The sequence below is a fragment of the Ciconia boyciana genome, chromosome 24, assembly GCF_034638445.1.
Source record: "Ciconia boyciana chromosome 24, ASM3463844v1, whole genome shotgun sequence".
NCBI classification, from domain to species: Eukaryota; Metazoa; Chordata; class Aves; order Ciconiiformes; family Ciconiidae; genus Ciconia; species Ciconia boyciana.
In genome coordinates, this window is record NC_132957.1 from 5,523,974 (window position 1) to 5,545,277 (window position 21,304).

The following is a 21,304-nucleotide window of genomic DNA, read 5'->3' on the forward strand; positions in this document are numbered from 1 at the left end:
GCAAACTCAGCCCTGCTTGATCTAGTGTAGTTGCAACTCTCTCTTGAAAGGGCTGTTCTTAGAGGGAGTGACCTGCTAAGTGAATAAATTGACTCTGCCTCCATTTCTCCCCGTCCTGGTCTGTTGTGGAGACTAGGGTAGGCTGGTTTGCGTAATTAATATTTATCACTTCATCCAGAACAAGCATGATCCCCCTGTTCATCCCCAGCCCCAAAAAGAGCGGGGGGCTGCATTTGAAGAGCGGAGGGAGCCCCTTCCCTTCAGAAACCCGGTAATACACCTCTTGACGAGGGGGCTGCAATCCCACCCGCGGCGCCCGCAGGCACCCACTCTGCCACCCGTGGGTGGGCGCTGGATGGAGCGTGGGGCTGGACCCAGCCTGGGCAGCGGGAGACGGGATGGGGCTGTGACGGCGGCCGGGCAGCCCCAGTCCCCTGCACACCCCAGCACCCCACAAGGACGTCAGCCCCGGGAGGAGGGGGCTGCCCTTTGCAGCACCCCGTCCCCAGCCGGGACACCTTCCCGGGGTGCAGACCTGGCCCCAGCCTGCGGGAAGGGGCTGGGCTGCACCTCCAGGATCCGGCCCTGGCACCGGGCGAGCTGCCCTGGGAAGCGGCCCATGCTCCCAACAGCTTGGTGGGAAGATGGGGCTGGAGGAAAGCCTCCAGCCTTTTGTCTGCGGGAGAGGAATTAATTATTTTGTTCTCTCATTACACTGGAATAAAATCCATTTTAGAGCAGCATAAATTTAGGTGCCTGAAGTCGCTTTTTTTAACATCCCGGGAAACATTTCTCTCCCTCTCTCGCCCTTTTCCAAATCATTTCTGTCTCATTGTGCAGCCATCGACGTTCCGGATGAAGCACAAGATGGAGGGGCATTAACCGAAGTACAGCGAAGGGGCTGCGCGGGGCGCGGATCCGTCCCCGGGCAGAGGACAGGAAGGTGAGGACGGAGCGGGGACCCCCAAGGTCCCCCCGAACCCCACAAGCTGCCAGTGCTGGGGGTCTCCAGCGAAGCACAGCCCGGGCAGCGCAGCGGCTGGGAACGGTACCTGCAAGAGGGGCCGGCCGCCGCCTTCCGCCGCCGAGCGATGCTCAATTGTTTGGAACATAAAATGGAAATTAATACATACGGTTAAACTCCCCCCGGCATCCCCCCCTCCCCAGCGCCGCTCGCCTTGTTAATTGAATGGCACGAAGCAAATGAGGTCAGAGCTCACTTAAGCCAGACAAGGACACAGAAACACATCGCGCCGCCTGACAGCGAGACAGGTCTGTCTACCTAGTGATGTTTAGCATTCCTGCCAGGAACCGCTCATTAAAAACCTAAAAGACGGCTTAAGCATCCCATTAGAGACTCTCGTGGTCTGTAGTTCCTTCCCTCGCAGATATGTGTGCAGTGAGAGGCCAGCGTGCGCAGGTAGCGGGGATCAGAGCTGGGGAGGAGGAGGGATGGGGTTTGCACGCCCGCCGCGGGGCCACATCCTTCCCCATCGTCAGCAGCTGCGGCCCGCGGAGGTGCGGGGCCCTTTGGGGTGCGGCGGCAGCGCGTGGGGGTCCCTCGTGCACCCAGAGCAGGAGGGCAGGAGAGGCAGGGAGAGACGCAGCTGGCCGGGATGCCGCCGGAGCGGAGCAAGCCCCGTGCCGGGGACGTGCTGCCGGGGCTGAGCTCCTGCTGCTGGTGATGCCCAGGGCCCCCCCCGCCCCATCACCTTCCTTGTGCTCTCCCCTCTCTTCGAAGAGAACCCCTTCCGTGCGGGAGGGGTTTCCGTGCCTCAGTTTCCCCAGCTCTGGCAGGGCAGCACAGCCCACCCTTGCACAGGGCCATGGGTGCTGAATCTCCCTGTTTTCGGGGCGTCCCCAGGGATGCTCCCAGCTCTGTCTCGGGCACTGACTCCTGCTCTCGGGCCAGACCCTGCTGCTTTCGGTGGCCCATATGTGCTGCTCCAGCGGTGCCCCACCGACAGCTCCGGCCACGGCTCACCAAGACTGCGGGCGGAGGTGGCATGCGGGGACCTGCCATCCCGCAAATCCCTGCGGGACCCGGCCCTTCCCGGGCTCCACTCCCACGAGGCTCTGCCTGGGCGAACCTGACAGGCTCCGTGCCGGGGCTGCGGACACCCATCCCCACGGGACGCACCGTCCCTCCGGCCCTGGCTGCCATCACTGCCGCGGGCTGCGCTCGGTGCTGCACACACCGAGGTGCCGGGATGGGGTCCCCGCTCCCCATGTCCCCCCTGTGGGACCCCGGGGCAGGCAGGTGGTGGCACTCGGAGCCACCCCAGGGCTGCTCAACGCCCCAGCCACGAGCACCCGCGTTTTGAGGCCTCGCTCAGGCAGGAGCATGCTGTGCCGCTGCCTCGGGGCCTCGGGGCTTCGGCTGCCCCGTCCGCCCCGTCCGCCCCGTCCTTTCCCCAGCGAGCGCCGGGTGCCAGGGCAGAGCCTCCCGCCCAGCATCTCCCGGAGGAGGCTCAGGCATCCAGCGCTTCCCTCCTTAAACAAAGGCAGCGTCTCCCTGTGCCGCCGCTCGTCCTCCTCCCGCTCCTCCTCCGCTTCCTCTTTCTCTCCTTTCTCCATCTCTTCTTCTTTTTTTTTTTTTTAAAAACAAGAAATGAGTTGTCTTCCGCAGATGTGACTAAAAGCACTCTGGAAATGTCAGCCACTGCTGGAAAGGGACCCAGATAACATTTAGCTTTAGGTAAGAGAGTAGATTTTCTCTGCACTAATTCATATTTATAAGCTCTCCTGTTCCCGGGGAGAGCGCGGCACTGATAGCACTTGCTGATTGCTAGCGAGCGGAGCAGGGAATTGTTTTCATATCTGAGATTAAAGAGTGGTTTCTGCTCCCAGTGGCACCTATGTATTTACGCTGGTCATTCTCAATTCATTCTTATAAGATTAAGACTGGAAATGGGAAATGGTTATATAGTGCCGAGCCCAGGAGAGGCCGGGGGCTGCGGGGGGACGGGGCAGCGCCGGCTCGGTGGTCCCGGCGCGCGAAAGCTCAAGGCGGGGGTGGCATAGCCTGGACCCCGCGCCGGGGACAGCCCGGCCCTTTGCCGGGGGACGGGGGGTCTGCACCCCTTTGGGGGCTCCTGGTGGAAATGCTTCACCAGGACGGCAACTCCTCGGCCCGATCCTGCGGGACGGCCCCTCCACGCGGCTCCGGCGCGGACGGATGGGTGATGGATGGCCGGAGAGGAGCGGGCAGCGGGAGGAGGCAAGCGTGCGATAGATTAGGTGAAAGATTTATTTCTATTATTATTTTTCAACACATCCCGGGGTTTGTGTCAGCTGATTAAAAGCAAACAAGTAAAGCCCTTCTTCTCCACGGTGGATCAAGGATTTAGGAACTTTTAGAGCTTTATTTAGTTTTTCTTTCCTTTTTTTTTTTAAATCGTGTTTGCGAACTGGCTGAGCAGCTCCAGAGAGAGTCAGAGCGTAAACATGGGGGGGAAGAAAAAACTGGGTTGTGTTTGGGATTGTAGGGCCTGGAATTAGGGGGAGGAAGGGGAAAAAAAAGGGGGAGGAGGCGGTGGGGGAGGCGGTAGGGGTTCGGGGTGGAAAGGGAAAAAGGCGAAAGGAGAAACAAGACAATGGCAGAAGGCACCCCGGGGACTTCCTGAGAGGTTTTAGAAATTCAAAATACGCCTTAGAGCCTCAAAGCTGTGTCAGTCACAGCCCTGGTGCAGGGATCACTAAGGCTGCGGCCAAACAATACCAGATTGTCTGAGGAAGGTGGGAAAATAGGGGGTCTCAGCGGCTCCCGCTCACACCAGCGGTTCCGCTCGTCAAGCACGCGTTCCACATGAATCAATTCTGGACAGAGCCTCGGCATAATCCCCGCCAGCCTCGCTATGACAACTTGAAGGAGAATTCGGCGGCTGAGTGACAGCAGACGGAGAACTGACAAGGCAAAAGACTGCAGGACTTTCCTTTGCTTTTTATTCCCCCCCCCTTTTTTTTTTTCCCCTCCCTTTCCCCCCCGCCGGTAACTTTTTTTTGGGCAGCTCGTTTGGGCGCGCACGCGTCCGCACGCATGTGTGCTCACACATGTGCGCTCCCCGTGCTGCCGGAGGGGCTTTGCACTTCGCGGCCAAAACCACCCCTCTGGCCTTGCCCGCTCCTGGGGACCCCCGGCCCTGCCCGGCACCGGGGATGCTGGGGGGTCCGGCCGGCTCTCCCACCCTGTCCCTGCCCGCGAGGCCGAGCTGACCGTGGGTTTCGGGGAAGGCAAAAAACCAAAGCTGACCGTGGGTTTTTGGGGGAACGGCAGTGAGCACACTTGGGGCAGGGGGTGCCTCAGCCCGTGCACCAGCCAGGAGCCCGCAGGAGCAGCGGCAGCGACCTCCGTCCAGGGCTACGGTGAAGGAGGGCACGTGGCACCGGCTCCTCACCTGCACGCGTCCCCGGAGCATCGGCCAAGGCTTGCTGTGGCTTTGGCACAGCCCCTCGGCGGGCACGGGGCAGCCGCAGGACCCCCCCAGAGCTGGGGGCTCGCAGCATCCCCTGCGAGGCCGTGGGCGTGCGGGCAGGGGGCTGGCAGGGTGGAAGCCCGGCAGAGCAGCAGGACTCTCTGCAAACCAGCCATTAAGGCTTTAATCACCCCGGGCTCGTTATCGGGGGCGTGATGTGCAGCGTGGCCCTCTCACTTCGGCCTTTGCTGGTATCACCCACGCGTGTTCGCAATTTGCCGTCGAGGGGTCCCTGACACCTTCCCCCCGACGCAGGGGGACGTCGCCTCGGCCGGGCTCCCGGCCACGAAGGGACCAGGATGCGGCCAAGCGGGGCAGGGACGGGCAGCTCCGCGTCACGCCGTGCCGGGGAAGTGATCGGCAGAGCTGGGCCGGTTTGGGTGCAGGTGGGCGTTCGTGGGGAGGGGGCCAGGCGGCGAGGAGCTGCTCTGAGATCATGTGTAAAGGTTACGGTGGTTAAAGATGCTTCTCCAGCCCTGCCGCTAAAAGATGCACTAATCACCTCCCTTACCCCTGCCCTCCCGCGCTCCTGTCTCGTTAGGTAAACGGCGTGTATTATTAATGATCATATCAAGAATAAAAAGTGCTTTTGTCACCTCTGGATCCTGCTCCTTTTCGGGCTCCCCTGTTCCGGTTCCACATGCCTGCTCGGGGAAGCAAGAGGTATAAAAGAAACTAATTAAAAATTGCCAGTGTCTTATGTTGGAGCATTTGGGTGCGTTCAGTAGTGAAAGACAAGCGTCTTGTTGCAAGAAAATCAATTTTACAGTTACAGGAGCAGAATAAATAGAGGTGGTGCGTTAAAGCAAGAGGATGAGCAGGGGCTCCCAGGGTGCCAGCTCGGTGCCTGCCGCAGGGACGTGGGACGAGCCGTCCCGGGGATGTTCTGGGTACCGCCGTGTCCGCACCCTAAGCCTGCCCCGGGACGGTGGCTGCCACGGAGCCACGGCCGCTCTCCCCCAGCGGCAGGTTTTGCTCAGACCGTGGGGTTTTCACCCAAAGCAGCTCTGCAAATCAGGCTTGGTGCCGCAACCCAGGCAGAGCCAGCCCCACGGGGCGGTTTGCAGGAAAGCCAGAACTGGTCCCCAAAAAGCCACCCCGAGCATCGCCGCGAGGTGCACGCAGGGCCGGGGGGGTCATCCCCTCCCGCCCCCCCGGCAGCCCCAGCACGTCCCCGCTCACGCCACGAATCCATTACCCATCCCCGCCGCACGAATCCCTATCTGTATTTTATTTATACTGCTTCTCTCTCTGCAGGCATGTGGCTAAAATCTATTGGTTTTGTGCACAATTTCATTGTCTTTTTGGGGTCAGGAAAATGGTAAACAAGCCAATTATCCTTGGCGGAGGGGGTTAAACGCTCCTCACCCCGCACAGCTATCTGTCCCCAGCCGGTGGGTTTCCCCGACGCTCAGGACAGTTATCAGTTGCCTGGAAATGAGGGAGCAGCAGACGGGGGGGCCCAAACCAAAATGACTTTTATGCTAAACTGGATGCGAGCAGGCAGAGAGCGGGGTGGGAGCGTGGCAGGAGCATGGGCGGCTGCGGGGGTCCGCTCCAGGACCCCCCTTCGCTGGCACCGGGGTCTCTCTGCTGCTTCCGGAGCCATTGCCGCCGCGGTGACCCCTCCTGCATCCCCTTCCCGGCCCCGGCAGGATTTTCTTTTCTTTGCTCGTCACACCAGGACAGCGCCGATCCCTAATCCTCAAATCGTCCCTTGCCGGTTTTACATACATCTCTAAGCTCCTCATAATAGATTTATTTTTAAAAAAATTAAAACCGGGAAGGAAATAAAAACCCTTCTGTGGGTTATTACAGGATATTTTTGTTTTAATTGAAAACTACTCCGAGCACAGAGGGCCAGATCCTCGCCGGTGTAACCCAGCACAGTCAGCACCGCTTGGAGGGGTGAGGCCACGTTATGCCAGTGCAGGATCTGGCCCGCCCTGCCCGATCCCACCCGGGCCCCTCAGAGCTGCTGTCACGAGCACCCTGCAGCCCGGCTGGGGAGCTCGGCGTCCCCGGGAAACGGATGGAGCGCAGGCGGGGAAATGAGGGACTGCGGCAGGACGGGCCTGGCAAGGGACCCCCAGCGTCCCCCCACCCTGGTGAAACGCCCCGGGGCGGGGGTTGCAGCCTCGCACCCACCGCGCCCCTCGCACCGCCCAGCCCCGTGCCTGCGGGGTGGGAAAGGAGGGGCCAAGGATGCCCACACATGGAGGGGAGCAACCCCCTCTCCTCCCACACCCCGTCAGCCGCCCGCCGAGGACTGCCGTTAATTGCAGGGATGACTTTTCGGCCGAGCGGCGGCGAGAACCAGGCTGGCTCAGCCAGGATTGTCTTGTTTCTCTGCACCAGATTGAAAATCAATACGGGAGAAAATGGAAAAATACATATTTGGGGTGACAGGAGAGGGTCGGAGGGTACCAGGTAAAGCCGGGGCTGTTGTAACGGGCTTCGCGCGCTCGGTGGGTGGATAAACCATGGTCTGGTCCGTGCCGGGCAGCAGAAGGAGTTCCCTGGAAAAGAGGAGGCAGGAGCAGAGGGGAGCCGGGATTGATGGGCCGGTTGCGGAAGGCAGGGTGAGCGCTAGCGAGCCGCTTCCCCTTCACTGGGATCCAGGCTGCTCATTTCCCTAATAACCCACCTTGGAGGCTTGGTAGCACTTACAGCCCTGCTGAAGGCAGGAGCTGGGCCAGGGGCTCTGCTGCTTCCCCCGTCACCGCCGGATCAGCCTGGGGCTGGTGTCCCCAGGTGGGGAACGCGGGCGGGCGAGGGGAGGCGAGGCTGTTCCGTGCAGCATTATAGATCCAAAAGCTGCAGTCAACGGGGGCCGCGGCTGTGCCGCTACGGCCAAGAGCCTGCCCGGCGGCGTGGGGCGGCGATTCGCCTTCCTCCGGCTTCGGTGCCTCGAGGAAGGGCAGCGCGCGTGCCCAGGGGTGCGAGAGCCACGCCACCGTGCCTGCGCGCACGCGCGTGCTGCAACGCATCCGCGTGCGTGCCGCAACGGCTGCGTGCGGGCGCGCGCACGCTGCGCCGTGTCCGCACGTGCACAAGCGCGCGCCGCGCCACCCGTGCGCACAGGGGACGCGGCCCTCCCCGCGCCTCGGTGTTCACATGCCGTAGGTCCCCCGCCAGCCCCTCGCTGCCTCCCCGGGCCCCACGGGCAGCTCCTGCCCTGGACCCCGTAGATGGGGTTTGCCGGGGCATCGCTGATGCCAGGGTGGCCCGGTGGAGAGGAGCTGCTGCATCGCTAAACAAACTTAATTAAGTTGCTGAGATGGTTTCTTGGAGTTTGCTCGGCCGGGTTTTTTTTTTGGAGAGAAGTTGCCTTGAAACCTCGGTTCTCTGCGGTCTGGGGAGAGAGGAAGGTCTCCGGGTGAATTAGCATTTATATAGCTGTGCCTTGCATTTCAAAACCCCCTTTATCTCTATTAGCACCTAATAAAGACAGAGCTTTGCTCTAATTCATAATTATAGCACTGGATGGAAATATTTGTGTTTCTATTCCCTGGGAGTTTGCCTCCAAACCCCTCAGCCAATTTGGAGTGAAAGATGGCCGGGTTTCCCCCCGCCCCGCGCTGGGACCACCCCGCCGGCCGGCGAGGGGCTGCTCAGGCACCCGCGCGTGGGGCAGAGCCGGGGTCACCCAAAGCCCGGGGCAGAGCCGGGGTCACCCAAAACCCAGGGGCCACGACTGTTTGCACGAGGGCTCGATTGCACGAGGGGTGCTTGCTCGAGGGATGCTTGCGCTAGGGGTGTTTGCACGAGGAGTGCTTGCACAAAGGATGCTTGCGCTAGGGGTGCTTGCGTGAGGGCTCGCCTGCCCAGAGCAGGGCCAGCAGAGGTGCCAGGACAGGCAGCGTGGGCAGCCGCTGCCTGCACGTCCCTCGCGGCTCCTGCCTGGCCGGCTGCAGGGGACCCGGCGGCGGCCCTGGTGCATGCAAGCCCCTGCCCAGCATGGCCCTTTCAGGGTCTAGAAGCCCTCTGGGCTCAAAGGGCCACTGTTCCCTCGCTGGCTGTGGCCACCCAGGGCTGGATTTGGCCAGCAGCCATGCGGGCAGCTGCCGCTGCCAGGCCGGCACCCGCTGTGCTGCCCCGCTGCCGCTCTGCCTCAGCCGTGCAAGGAGCTCGTTGTGGATTCACGGCACTGCCTGGCACAAATGGGTTTAAACTACCTTAAGTGTTTCAGCAGGGAACTGGCGCTGGCGGTGTAACACTGTATTACCACAGCATTAGGAGTGAAGTATTGATCCTAATCCCCTGGTTCAAAAATAGGATTATCAGAAGGGGAGGGGAGGGAGGGGGTGCGGGAGGATGCCCTGTCCCCGTCCCCATCCCCAGCAGCCCCGGTCCCTGCGGTGGAGGAAGAGGCTGGGGGACCACGGTGGTACCTGGGTGCCCCTCGTCCCAGGGTGGCTGCATCCCCCCGGGGCTGGCACCAGCCCCTCGCCGCCCCACGGGGATTCGGCCACCCGGGCTCTGCGGGAAGGGGCCGAAGCGGCGTTCGGGTGAGAGTGAGCTGCCGTCGCAGGGCTTCTCCTCCTGCAAATCAGGTCGGCCTCTCCTCCTAGCAGTGACCGCAGCATTAGCGGTTCCATTTGACTGTCTCCAGATGCGTATTTCCATTACCCGGCCCCTGAAAAGCCATCTTCCCGATCAATACCCGCGCCTTTATTCCTGATTGATTGATTGACCGATAGAGCAAACCACTGCCCGCTCAGCCCCCTCTTCCCCAGGCCTGGGGGGCTTTGCTGGATTTCTGCTACATTTTCCTCTTGCTATTACTCCTTCTTTTACCCTTCGCTGCCCAGCGAGGGGGGAGCAGACCCCGGCTCCTAACGGGGTGGGCTGCCAGGAGCTGCATGAGGATGGGGCTGGGGGGGCTGCAAAGCCTGTGAGAAATGGGGTTGCACCAAGGAGCAGGATGCACCGGGAGCAGGATGCACTGAGAGGGTTACACCGAGGCGCAGGTTGCACCGAGGAGTGGGTTGCACTGAGGAGTGGGTTGCACCGGGAGCGGGTTGCACCAAGGAGTGGGTTGCACGAGGAGCGGGTTGCACCGAGGAGTGAGTTGAACTGAGGAGGGGGTTGCATGGGGAGCGGGTTGCACCGGGAGCACCGAGAGCGGGTTGCACCGAGGAGCGGGTTGCACCGAGGAGCGGGTTGCACCAGGAGCAGGTTGCACCGACTGGGTTGCACCAGGAGCGGGTTGCACCGAGGAGCTGCTGCTGTGCCCCGGCCACCCCCTGCCGTGCCCCCAGCCCCCCCGAGCCCCCCGGGCCCGGGCAATGGCTGTGGCCACTCAGTCCTGAAAGGGGCAAATGGCTTCGCTGGAGTCCTCTGGTGTGCATCTTGCTGCCTGTCACACCGGCCTGGATGGCTGCTGATTATTGTAGATTAACGCATAGGCTTGAGGCTGCGGATGGATTCGGGGCTCTTCTGTGCAGGAGAAGAAGAGGGGGGGTCTCTGGAGCCCCCCCTGCCCTGCCCACCATCCCGCCTCCCCTACCCCAGCCCTGCGCCTTCCTCCTGCCGCCTCGGCCCCCGCGGCATGGCCGTCCCCTCCTCGCCTATTTGCTTCTCCCTGCCTGGCTGCCTCTGAATACAGTTCACATTTCACTCCTAATCTCCTCTCCTTAGTTTTTAATCCCCTCTCTCCTCCCGGGCTGCCTTTCCCTCTCCTCACTCGCCTCCTCTCCTTCCCTCTCTCCCTTCGCCCTCCCCTTCCCGGCACGACAAATTACCCTTAATGATATGCTGAAGGCCATGACACCCATGTTGTCTCTTTGTCATCCTTCGCGGTGCAGCGTGAAAAGATAATACAAAATGCGGCACTTATCTACAATTGAGCGCCAAGACAACTTGCTAATCCCTTAATAACGTGGCGGCCGGGGCCCCATCGGCTGGTGGCTCCCGCCGCCGCATGCCAAATCGCCGCCGTTGCTGCCAGAGGCCGGCCGTGCATGCCGTCTGCCGGGGCTGCGGGTCCCCCGGCTCCCGGTGAGGAGATGGCGGCAGCGGATGGATCTGCGGGGGGAAAAAAGCCTCAATAAATGGACCCAAAAGGGGACCCAAACGGACCCAATGGTCCGTTTGGGTCCCCTTTTGGGTCCATTTATTGAGTCCAAGGGTCCATTTCGGTCGAGAGGATGGGGCAACGGGAGCGTCGAGTGGCGGCGTGGAGGGAGCGGACGCCGGCCCTGAGGTTATCCCTGCGGGCCTGATCCTGACTCCACTGGTGCCCATGGAAACCCCATCCCTGATGGCTGCTCTCGGTCCAGCCCCGCTGCGGAGCGGAGCAGGGCACGGCCGCCACGTGCACCAACCCATCGGAGCCCGGCGCGGCTCCGGGCATCGCAGAGGGGTTCGTCCCCTGTGCCAAGCCCGCAGGGTCCCGCCGGGGGACGAGCATCGCTGCACCCAGAGCGTGACTGCCCGGGACGGGGACACTGGGGTCCCCCCAAGTCCGGCATCCCCCCGCGCTGCCATGACGGACAGAAATTGCCACTTAATTTCCGGCTTCCTTTCCCCTTCCCACCCCTGCCGTGATTTACCTCTCCCCAGAGGAGCCCCAAAGCTGTAAACACACTTTTATTTGTCAGTTCTATCCCTGCAGCCGGCGAGGCTGTTGAAAAGGTAATATATGATTTCAGTCCTCTTTGCTTGATGATGTCGGGATTAGGAGCCCTACATATTTTATAGAAACCTCTACATGATCTTCCTTTATAAATCATTTAAATAGGAGTGTCTTTTCTTGGTGTGTGATATAAAATATTTACTGGAGTGGATGAAGGCTATTCATCCGTGTTTATCCTCCCGCTTTCCAGACCGGCTGCATTTACAAACAGCTCAGCCCGGCGCAGCCCTTCGCCGGCTGCCCGCGAGGAGCCGGTTCAACGGCAGCTCGGCCGTGGCACAGGGAAGGCGACAGCCGGGACGGGCTCCCCGGGGATGGGAGCTCCCGCCAAGGGGAATTTTGGGGCCTGGCGCGTTCCCCCGGCTCTGGTTTGCTACAAAAAGAAACGATTTTGGTACAGCATCCCAGAGCATCCTCCCCGTAGCGCCCACCAGCCCTGGGCCAGGGCGTGCTGTCCTTCGCGTGGCTGGCTCCAGCCTGCGAAACCGGGGTCCCCCGGCAGCTCCCGCGTTCCCAGGGCCGGACCCCCCTGTTCCCGCTCACCCCGGCACCTGCCCAGCCCCAGCTCCAGCCCCGGCAGCCTCCGCAGCATCCCGCTCCCCGCTCCATTAGCATTCATTGCAATTCTTTTCATTTGTTACCTGGCAGAGAAATGAAAACACGTTGTTCCCCCCAGCAGGGTGTTTCCTACGGCGAGCCCCAACTTTTCAATCATTTCTTGGCACTGCTGTGGCAGAGAGCGGTCCCCCCGCCCCCCGGGCAGGAGCCATTGCTATTAAAAGGCTCACCCAGGGGCATGTATTTTACATAAGATGCCGTGTACATGCTGTGCAACATTCAGGAGGATCATGCTGGAGCAACTGGTCCGAATATAATGCCGGTTACCTTGCGAGAGAGGAGCTCGCCGAGGGGAATGGATGCTCGATCCGTGCCTGGGGGAGAAATCACTCCCCGGCAAAGCTCTCGGGGCCGGCGGGGAGCAGGGATGCGGATGCTCGGCGCCGGCTTCGCCTCTCCCACCGGCCAAGCCAGGCTCAGGATGGGGGCAATGGGGCAGGGAAGGTGCCGCGGGTGCAGGCGAGATGCACTGACCTCCCGAGATGCTCTCACCCATCACTGCCTACGGCCGGGGGGCTGCAGCAGCCCCAGCCCACCCGCCATGCCCCCCTGCGAGGCCGCCCTCGCCCCCTCCTCTCCCCGGGGCGGGGGAATTAACAGCTGAAGAAAAATAAATGTCTAATGGCCTGAAAGTTTCATTTCCTGCGAGCAGGGCCCCGCCAAACGGCATGTAAAGGAGGCTGCCGTCGCTGTGCGCAATTACACACCCGGCTGGCTTATTTCATGGAAATCGATGGCCGCAAAGGGACAGCGCGGGGGCTCCGCGGACCCGCCTCCCCCCTCCGCTGCCCCTTCCAGCCGCCCGCCGGCACCGGGCACGGCCCCGCATCCAGATCAGCCAGGAGCAAAGGGGCTGGTGATGCTCGGGGAGCGGCGATGGGAGCCGGCGTCCCTCACCGCGTGCGACTCGTCTCTGCCGCGGCTCGGCAAACTCCCCGCTCTCCGCTCTCGCGTTATTTTCATAAATCATCCCCCCCCATCTGGTATTTTCCTGGGTGCTCAGCAGCCGGCAGCTTGTTACAGAAACGTTTCGGGTTGTATCGCTTGTCCCTATCAGGAGATAAGGCTGGGGAGAGGGATGGCGGGCGGGGAGGCAGGGAATGAAGTGCAGATGTGACAGCCAGGTAGCAGAAACCAAGCAGCGGGGACGGTGGGTCCCCCCGCGCCACTTTATCAGCGCTTCCCCCCGTGAGCCCGGCCACGTCTCGTGGTGATGGATGCACGCTTTTATCGGAGCCATGCCGAAACGGGGCAGGAGCCGGGAGCTGCCGGAGAGAAGCGACGGAGCCTGGGAGGTGCCAGTGAGCTCACGGTGAGCTGCGGGACGCTGTCGTCCCCTGCGTGGGAAGGCACCAGGGGACGTGGGGACAAGGCCCCGGCCCTGCTGCAGCCGGGTCTCTGCTCCGCACGGCTGCTGGGGGACTGCGGTGGCAGAGGGAGCCGGATGGCACTGTGCAACCTCAGTGGCCACCGTGCAACCTCAGTGGCCACCATGCAACCTCAGTGGCCACCGTGCAACCTCAGTGGCCACCGTGCAAGCCGGTGCATCCGGGAGCCGGAGCTCTGCAGCAGCCACAAGCCACATGCAAAGGCGCAACGCCACGGGGGACGCAGGGAGGCGAGGGGCAGCCCGGCCTCGGGGAATTCACGTAAACGGAGCAAATTGGAGCCAGATGCTGGGGAGGGGATGTGGGGCAGCTCGCAGGGAGGGAGCCCAGAGCACGTGGTGGGGAGGGGGACAGCATTTCAGTGGGTGGGCTGGCCGGAGGGGGGTCAGGGTGCCAGCAAGTTTGGGGAATCGAGCAGGCTTTGCAGAAAGGATAATTTTTTTAGCACGGGGTGCTCCCAGCACCCTTGCTCTGCCTCGAGCAGCTCCGGGGAGGGCTCAGCTGAGCCCGTCCTCACGGTGAACGTTTCCCTCGGCACACGGCATCCCCACACGAGCAGGCACCGGGCTGGCCCCTCCGCGGTGCAAATGGGCAAAACCCCACTGCAAAGCATGGCAGGGATCGGGCCCGCCCGGCTGAGCATCCCTCCTCTGGCTGCGTTTCGCCTGCAGGCTTCTGAATCTGGAGCAAGACCAAGAGGAGGGAAGCCGAGAAGCTCCGAGGGAATTGGTGAGCTGCCGGCCAGATCCTGAGCCTCACCCAGGTGTAAACCTGGATGGTGTCACCAGGGCTGGGGAGGCTACACACTCCTGAGCAAGCTGCGGATCGGACTCCTGCACTGTCTGCAGCCGTAACTTCGCAGCAGGCAGGATATTCCACGGGCCAGCGGAGCACGGTGTGCCCGCTGCCTTCGTGGGATTAAAAGAAAAAGAAGTATTAACGCCGAAATGCTGAAATGGAGCAAGGAGCGGCGTGCTGGCGGAGACGCACAGGAGCTGCTCTCCTCGGAGCCGTGCTTGCTATGACCAGGCAGCTGCCGCCATGGGGGCTCGGGACCCCTGAGCTGCCCCGGGGCTGGCCCTGGTGCCTTTGCGCTGGAGCGGATCGGGAGCACCAACGCAGGAGGCCGCGGGGCCACAGCCACGGGGCTGTCACCCCCCAAAGGTGCCCTTGGAGGTGCGGCGGGGGTGACCCAACCTCGCCCGTGGCCGCTGGCACCCCAGCAGCCGCCCCACACAGACACGAGCTTCGTCCCCTCGGGATCGCAGGGGGCAGCTCCCGCCACCGCCTCTGTGGCCAGATGCGAGTCTGGCAGTTGGTTGGAGAGAGATGGAGCCGAGCGTGTCCCGGGATGGGAGGAAGAGGAGGAGGAGGGTGCAGAAGGGAGAGCGTGCGCTGGAGCAGGGCCGTGCCGGGAGAACTCCCCTCCACCGCTCGGCTGAGGAATTACGGCACGTGGAAAGCCGAGCTCCACGAGCCGCCCTCGTCCCACCCTGCGCCTGAACCTCTGGAAGGCGGGCACAGCCCTGGACCCCCGCGCCAAGCCCTGGACCCCCGATTAATTGCCGCAGCCATATCCCAGAGTAAATCGGCCCTTAGTGCAGTGCGGGGAGGTGAAGTCGTACCTCCGTCAGCCCTGAACCCCTCACCGCCGGCATAACGGGGCCGCCAGCGCCCACGTGGCTGGAAAGCCCTGGCAGCGACAACGTAAAGCTGGTGCTAGAGGAGACCCGGGCCCGTAAAACCCATTTCAGACACCGCCAGCCATAGGTGACGCCCTCCCGCTGCCTCCCGCCTGCCCGCGGTGCCGGCTGCGCTCGGGGGCATCGCCCCGGCAGCTGCTCTGCCTGCGGTTGTGGCCCCCCCAGCCCAGCGGCACCCCAGGGCGAGGGGGTCCTGGGGACGCCCCATCCCATCCCATCCCATCCCATCCCATCCCATCCCATCCCATCCCATCCCTCGGCCCTGGCTCCCCCGCTCCAGCCACCGCCCTGGGGGAGCCCGGCCCCCCGCTCGTCCCTGCGCCCTCGCCCTCCCCAGCTGCCAGCAAAATCCGATTGCAGCCGGGACTACGGATATTCAGGGGGTCACGGGGCCGGGGGGAGGCTCCCATCGGGGGTCGGGACCCCCCCCGGGGCTGGGGGGCCGTTTCCTTCCCTTCCTTTGCACACACCGCCACGTTTACAGAGAAGAGGAGATTTAAGACGTGTTTCATTTCTCCGGGTCAGCGTGCAGAGGAATTCTTTCTTTTCCAGCAGTGCCAGACACTTCCAATATGGAGAGAGACGGGAAACCCGTTCCCCGACAGCCCGTCTGCTGCGGCGGGTTATCCCCCCCGGCATCGCCGCAGCCTCCAGCCAGGCAGGGAGCCGCGGTTCACCGGCACGGTGACACGGCGACACGGATGCTGCCGATGGGATAATCGGTGAGAAGCAGCGATGCTCGGGAAAGGAATGACCCCGGCCCCGCTCGCTGGGAGGGGACGCGGTGCCAGGACCTTGAGCTTCCCTCGACCAGGGGCTCGACTCCGCGGTGGCCGTTTCAGCCCCAATTATCAGCCGCGTTAATGACCCGGCTCCAACCACCCGTGCGCCAGCGTTCGCAGCACGCGGGCGCTGCAGCGGGTCCCCGCGTCCCCTCTCCCCTTTGCACGAGGCTGGTGAAGACCCCCGAGCCGCCGGGACCCCGTGCACGGGGCAGGCGGGAGATGCAGGGAGCCCGGCCGTGCCCCAGCCTCACCGGCAGCCCCAGCCCCGTGTGCCCCCATCCCACCCTGCGTTAAATATAATGAAGGACTGGACTGCACCGGCGGGCGATACCTGGTGGTGCCGGGAGCGGGGCCGGCCCTGGTGGGATGCAGGGGGAAGAGCATCCGGGGCTGGACCGGCTCTCCATCACCACGAGTCCTTAAATCAAACCTCGACGCCGCTGCAAGAGAGACGGGCTGCCAGATCTAAATGATCCCTTTCAGGCCGTAAAAATCCACGACTCTATTAATTAATTACTAACGATGATCCGTCTCAGCCTTGCGCCTGCCAGTTTGCTATTTTTAACTCCGTATTTCCAACCCCCAATGTTAAAAAAATCATGAGTCAGGCCTCAAAAAAACCTACTGAGTGGGTCTAAAAAATTGCCTTTTTTTTGGAAAGTCCCTGCCGGGCTCTTTCCCCGGCACTTTTCGCTGCGTGAGCCCATCGCTGGCAGAGCCGGCAGCCACCGCAGAGCTCGACGCGGCACCCACCTCCCCGGCCGTCAGTGCTGGTATTTCCCCCGGCTCCTGGCACACAGATGGCCCTTATTAAAAAGCAAAATTAGTCTTTCACCCTCTCGTGGCAAACTTCAGAGCCTCGGATCAGCTGTACGAGCCCGAATTAATTAACAGCCGATTGTTCCTGTTCTGCTAATTATGCTGAAATACGCATTAAACGCTGGGAATGAACACGGGCCACACAAAAAAGTTATTTAGTATTTGAGGGGAAAAAAGAGCAGGCGGGGGGTGCCCTCCCCTCCCCGGCTGGGTCTGCTCTTTCAAGGGGTGGGAGTCGCGATAGGGCTAGCAGAGGACGCTCGCGATGCCGCGTACAAGCAGCCTGTCCCGGCTTTGGTGGCTTCCAGGACGTCACCGGTTGGTGGCCCAAGGCCGCCCCAGCACGGGGGAAACTGAGGCAGAGGCGGGCGAGCAGCCGGGGCTGCGGCAGCGCACGGGAGACGCTGGAGCATCCCAGCCTCGAGCGCCCACCCACCAGGCTGCATCGCCTCCAATAATTAAGTACTATCAACAATTGCATATTAATTAATTTAATATCCATTATTATTCATTAACGCGGTAATTAAATCCTTCCCGTAATTAACACACCACCCGGCAGAGCGGTCTGGCGTCTCAGCCCTGTTGCACCGGGGGAGAGGGCTGCACGGGGAGCGGGGACGGAGCCGAGCGCGGTCGCCCCGGTGCCGGCGTTGGCCCCCCCCGCTCGCCCCGGCCGGTGGCTCCCGGTGCCCGTGGGGGGCCGGACCCCCCCAGGGACACGGCGCGGCTCAGCCCGAAGCGTTGCGGCGGAGGGAGGGAAAAGTCATTTCTCGAAAGCAAGGGCCTCACACGACATTTATTTTTATTTTATTATAAAAAAATACAGAATCCAAATGGGGCGGTGATCCGGTTACCATCAGCACGACGTCGAGGACGAAAGCGGCGTGTCTAAGGACGAAGCTAGGCGGAACGGAGACCAACACGCAGAACCAGCGCCCACGATGGGCTGCTCCCGAGGGACAGCCCGGCCACAGCGAAGCACCCCAGCCCTCACCACCCCCTCGCCGCGGCTGCCGGCCCCTGCCAGCCTCGCTGCCGCCTTCGCTTTCCACTCTCCCACAGTCGCTGTACACAATATAGATATTTATATATATAATCTATATATATATAAAACACAGACCGAAGGCCAGGTTTTGCCATCGCTGCTCCCCCACGAGCCGGCACCGCGCCGGCGGGCGGGTGCTGCTGGCTCCTCACCGGAGCCCGGTGGGTGCTCAGCGCCCGGCTGGGTGGGTGCCCTCCCTCAGCCCCTGGATAAACACGGTGCTTTCGCTCGCCTTCGAGAACCACGACCTGGTCTGGACACACAGGGACGGGACGGCAGGGAATGCGGAAATTTTTTTTTTTTTTTTTTTTTATATTTTTTGGATGATCGAGATGAGCTTATTGCGAGATTTCAGCTTCCTAGTCTAAAAAATAAAAATAAAATAAAAATAAAATAAACCCTTCCATAAAATTCATTCTCAACAATACATAAAAAAAACCGCTCACAGTATAGCGCTGTATGTACAGGGAGGGAGCCCCCGCCGGCCCCCCGCCGCCAAAGGGTCTAGGGTGGGCTCGGAAAAGGCGCCCGCAGGAGGGGCTTCGCCCGGGTCCGAGCCCATTGCCGTCATCCCCCGGGACCACCGACCCCCTCGGGGCGTGGGGGGGCTCTGCGGGACGGGCACGGGACCCCCCCCGGGTGGGACAGCCCCAGATTTAAGGCGAGGAGGGGTCGGGCCCCGGGGCTATGGGGGGACCCCTCCTTGGGGACCTGCCACCTCTGGGGTCAGGGCCAACCTCGGATCGGGGCTTTGGGTGGGTTTTTCTTATTAATGCAAAGAAGGAAAAGGAAAAAAATCCCCAAGCCCAGCCCCGGGGACGCCGGCAGCAGCCGGGGGACGAAGGGGCGACCGTGGGGAGCGCCGCGATGGTCCCGCACGCGGCCACCGGCCCCCCCGGGGGGGCTCTTGCACGCCCAAGGTGCCGGGGGGGGGATGCAGTGCAGAGCAGAAGGTGGCGGAGGAGGAAATCCTACCCCACGGGCAGCGCCAGGGCCGGCACGCTCCTCCTGCCCCGGCGAGATCAGCCCTGCCACGAACGGGGACTCCAGCCCCGGCTCCAGCCACGAGCCCTCGGAGCAATCCCAGCTGCTGGGCGAGCCCGGCCCGCCGGCTCCCAGCGCCCGGCGGTGCTCCATGTGCCGGCCGGGCATTCCTGGTGCTCCTGGTGCCAGCCGGGCATCCCCGGTGCTGGTCAGCCATCCCCGGTGCTCCCGGCGCCAGCTGGGCATCCCCGGCGCTCCCCTTGCGTGCGTCCAGTTTGCTTTGCTGCCTGCAGAGTCGCCTCGGGGTCCCACGGGGACAGCGGTGACATCCATGGCACGAGCGGTGGGGACAGGGTCACCCCACCAGGCGCTCAACGGGGGCTCGCGTCTGTCCGGGCCCCCCGTCCCCGCGCCTCCGTGGCAGGGGAAGCGCGGCGGGGCCGGCACCGCGACGTCCTGCTGCCGGAGCGAGAGCCGGGCTGGGGAGGAGTCTGTGACAATGGAGCCATCGGCGCCATCGCTGGCGTCCGTCTCTCCCGGCGTCCTGGCGCTGCCGGTGGCTCTGCCCGCAGCCGGGCGAAGGCAGGGTGCCGCAGCCACCCTGGCGGGGGGCTCCAGGGGAGGGGGCTGAGCCCGGCCCCGTGCGGCTCAGTCTGACACGGGGAAGCCCGGACTGAAACAACTCGACAAATAAAAATAAAAATCTTTTCTCTTTAAAAAAAAAAACAAACCAAAAACAAAAACCAAGAAACGAGGGCTCTGTATTTGGTCTAGAAATGTAAAAAGCAACATCCGATGGGGAGGGCCAGCACCGAGTGAGCCGCGGCACAGGGATGGGAGCCTTCGGCGTGCGCAGCCAGGATCTGTCCCGCGGGGCAGCCCTTCACCGTTCCCGGCACGATGCCCTGGCACAGGTGGCCGTGCGAGGACGGGGACTTGACGCGGCGGCAGGATCCGGGCGAGCTTCTCGCCGGCAGCACCAACCCTCCACACCAGCGACCTCCCCGGGCACCGTCCCACCGCCGCGGGAGCCACGGCTTGAAGGCGATTCGGGGTGGCCAGGATGATCCGTCCCCAGGCCGCTCCTTCCCCACGGAGCCGCTCCCCGGCACGTCGGCGTCGGCGCTACGAGGCCAGGAGCGTCCAGACGACCGGCACCACCACGAGCACGGTGTGCGGGACCCTGAGGCTGCAGCAGGAGTTGTTGCTGGTGAAAATGGGCTCCGGGGACTCGTAGAGGGAATCGTCTGCGGAAAGGGAGGAAGAGAGGGAGGCGTGAGCTGGCGGCAGAGTCTCGAGGGATGGCCGCCCGCGCTCCACGGCAGATCCTGCCCTGGCAGAAGGGGGGTGATGCTCAGCACCCCAGGGGTTGGGGTCCGGATGCTGCTGATGCAGCAGCATCCCCCCCCAAACCCTGGCATCGTCTCAAGATTAATGGGATTTTAAAAAAATAAAGGACTCGAGAGACTCCCGGCTTCCCCGACGGCGCTGCCGCCGGAGCTGAAGCAGGGACACTGAAGCAGGGACACGGCGGGGGTGGGCAGCATGGGGACACCACGGGACGGGGCGCTCCGGTTCCTGCCCCCTAAATGGGATCAGGCAGGATTTCATCCCGTCCCCTCCTAAGCCCTGGCAGCCCCGTGGGCCAGGGCGGGTGCCGCTGTGCGAGGGGGATGAGCTGTGGTGGCCAGGGTGGCTCGGACACGGCCGGGGCTGGACCAGCCTGTGCAGGGCAAGGGCATCCGCTGGCCCGGTGGTCCCACAGCCAAACCCCGACCGGCAGCAGCCCAGAGCGCACCGGGGAAGAGTTAAATGATGGCTAAAGCTGTTAACGTGCTCCCCGGGCTCGGCTCGCTCATCTTTGTTACTGGATTAAGGATTTTTATGCACCCAAAGCCCGGAAAAGCAGAGCCTGGCCCTGCCTGGGGATGCCCCATCCCCGCGTGTCCCCTTGTCCCCCTCCTCCTGGACGGGCGCTGTGCGGGGTCCCCCCGTGCCAGGCGCTCGCAAGTGAGAAGGTTTCAGGGACTCGTCCCGGGGCCGGCCCTCGGGGAGCCCCCGCAGCCCCCGGGGCAAAGCCCCCTGCAGCACAAAGGCAGCCCTTCCCCTCCACGAGGCATCGGCGTAATAAAACCCCGATATTATTAAAATACTAAAAAAAAATCATATCAGGAGAGATTTTTCCCCCCTATTATGCCCTAGTCCTAAACAAAACAGAATGATTTTTTACAGATGGTTTCATTATATTGGGTTTTATTTTAAAGCCATGCAAATAAAAAAAAAAGAAAGACATCCTTTTAAATGGTGACATTTTGCAGGCACTCAGCCCTTCCCCAGGGAGAGCTGCTGCCATTTGCTAATTACACGTTAACAGGAGAAGAAAATTATTAATTTGTTTTTTTAAATGGCTGAGTTATTTGATTCTGAAAAGTAGCCACTGTGCAGAGATTATTATTATTTTTTTTTTTTCCCCTATCTGAAACTCAGCGGCAAATGTCCACCATGCAGGCGACGCGCCCGCCGCGGTCCAGACGCGGCCGGGACGGCTCTGACAGGGCTGCGGGCACCGTCCCCGTCGCGGTGCCACCCGGGGCACCGACCCACTTGCCCGGGACCACCGGCCACCGAGAGCACCACCCTCGCCCCGCGGGCGGGACCGCTCCCCCCGCCCGGCTCACTTACTCGTCGGCCGAACGTAAACCTTCAGCTTCAGGCAGGGCCGGTCCACCGCGTTCGGGGGGGAGGCGGCTGCAGAGGAGCACAGGGGAGAAAAGGGGCAGGTTAGGGGGGGCAGCGGCCGGGCCCCCGCCACGGGGACCCTCGAGGGTCCGCGCACGCCGTGACCCC

General features: G+C 62.5%; 1 protein-coding gene and 1 long non-coding RNA gene across 3 annotated transcripts in view; one reads left to right on the forward strand and one right to left on the reverse strand.

The window, feature by feature from the left end:
* Positions 1-12,739: 12,739 nt before the first annotated feature.
* Positions 12,740-17,827, forward strand: LOC140643410 (uncharacterized). Of its 2 annotated transcripts, XR_012039569.1 has the most exons (4): positions 12,740-13,045; positions 13,793-13,850; positions 15,377-15,546; positions 17,255-17,827. It is a non-coding gene; the product is annotated as an uncharacterized lncRNA (long non-coding RNA). The 2 variants fall into 2 exon arrangements; XR_012039570.1 differs by lacking the exon at positions 13,793-13,850.
* A 1,372-nt stretch (positions 17,828-19,199) lies between these two features.
* The window catches only part of EFNA2 (ephrin A2), a 48,855-nt gene continuing 46,750 nt past the window's right edge, over positions 19,200-21,304 (reverse strand). The window contains exons 3-4 of the mRNA XM_072845099.1: positions 21,140-21,205; positions 19,200-19,704 (exon numbers count right to left, since the gene is read on the reverse strand). Of these exons, the coding sequence (XP_072701200.1) occupies positions 19,583-19,704; positions 21,140-21,205 (188 nt within the window). The 3' untranslated portion in view covers positions 19,200-19,582. The remainder of the gene's footprint in view (positions 19,705-21,139; positions 21,206-21,304) is intronic.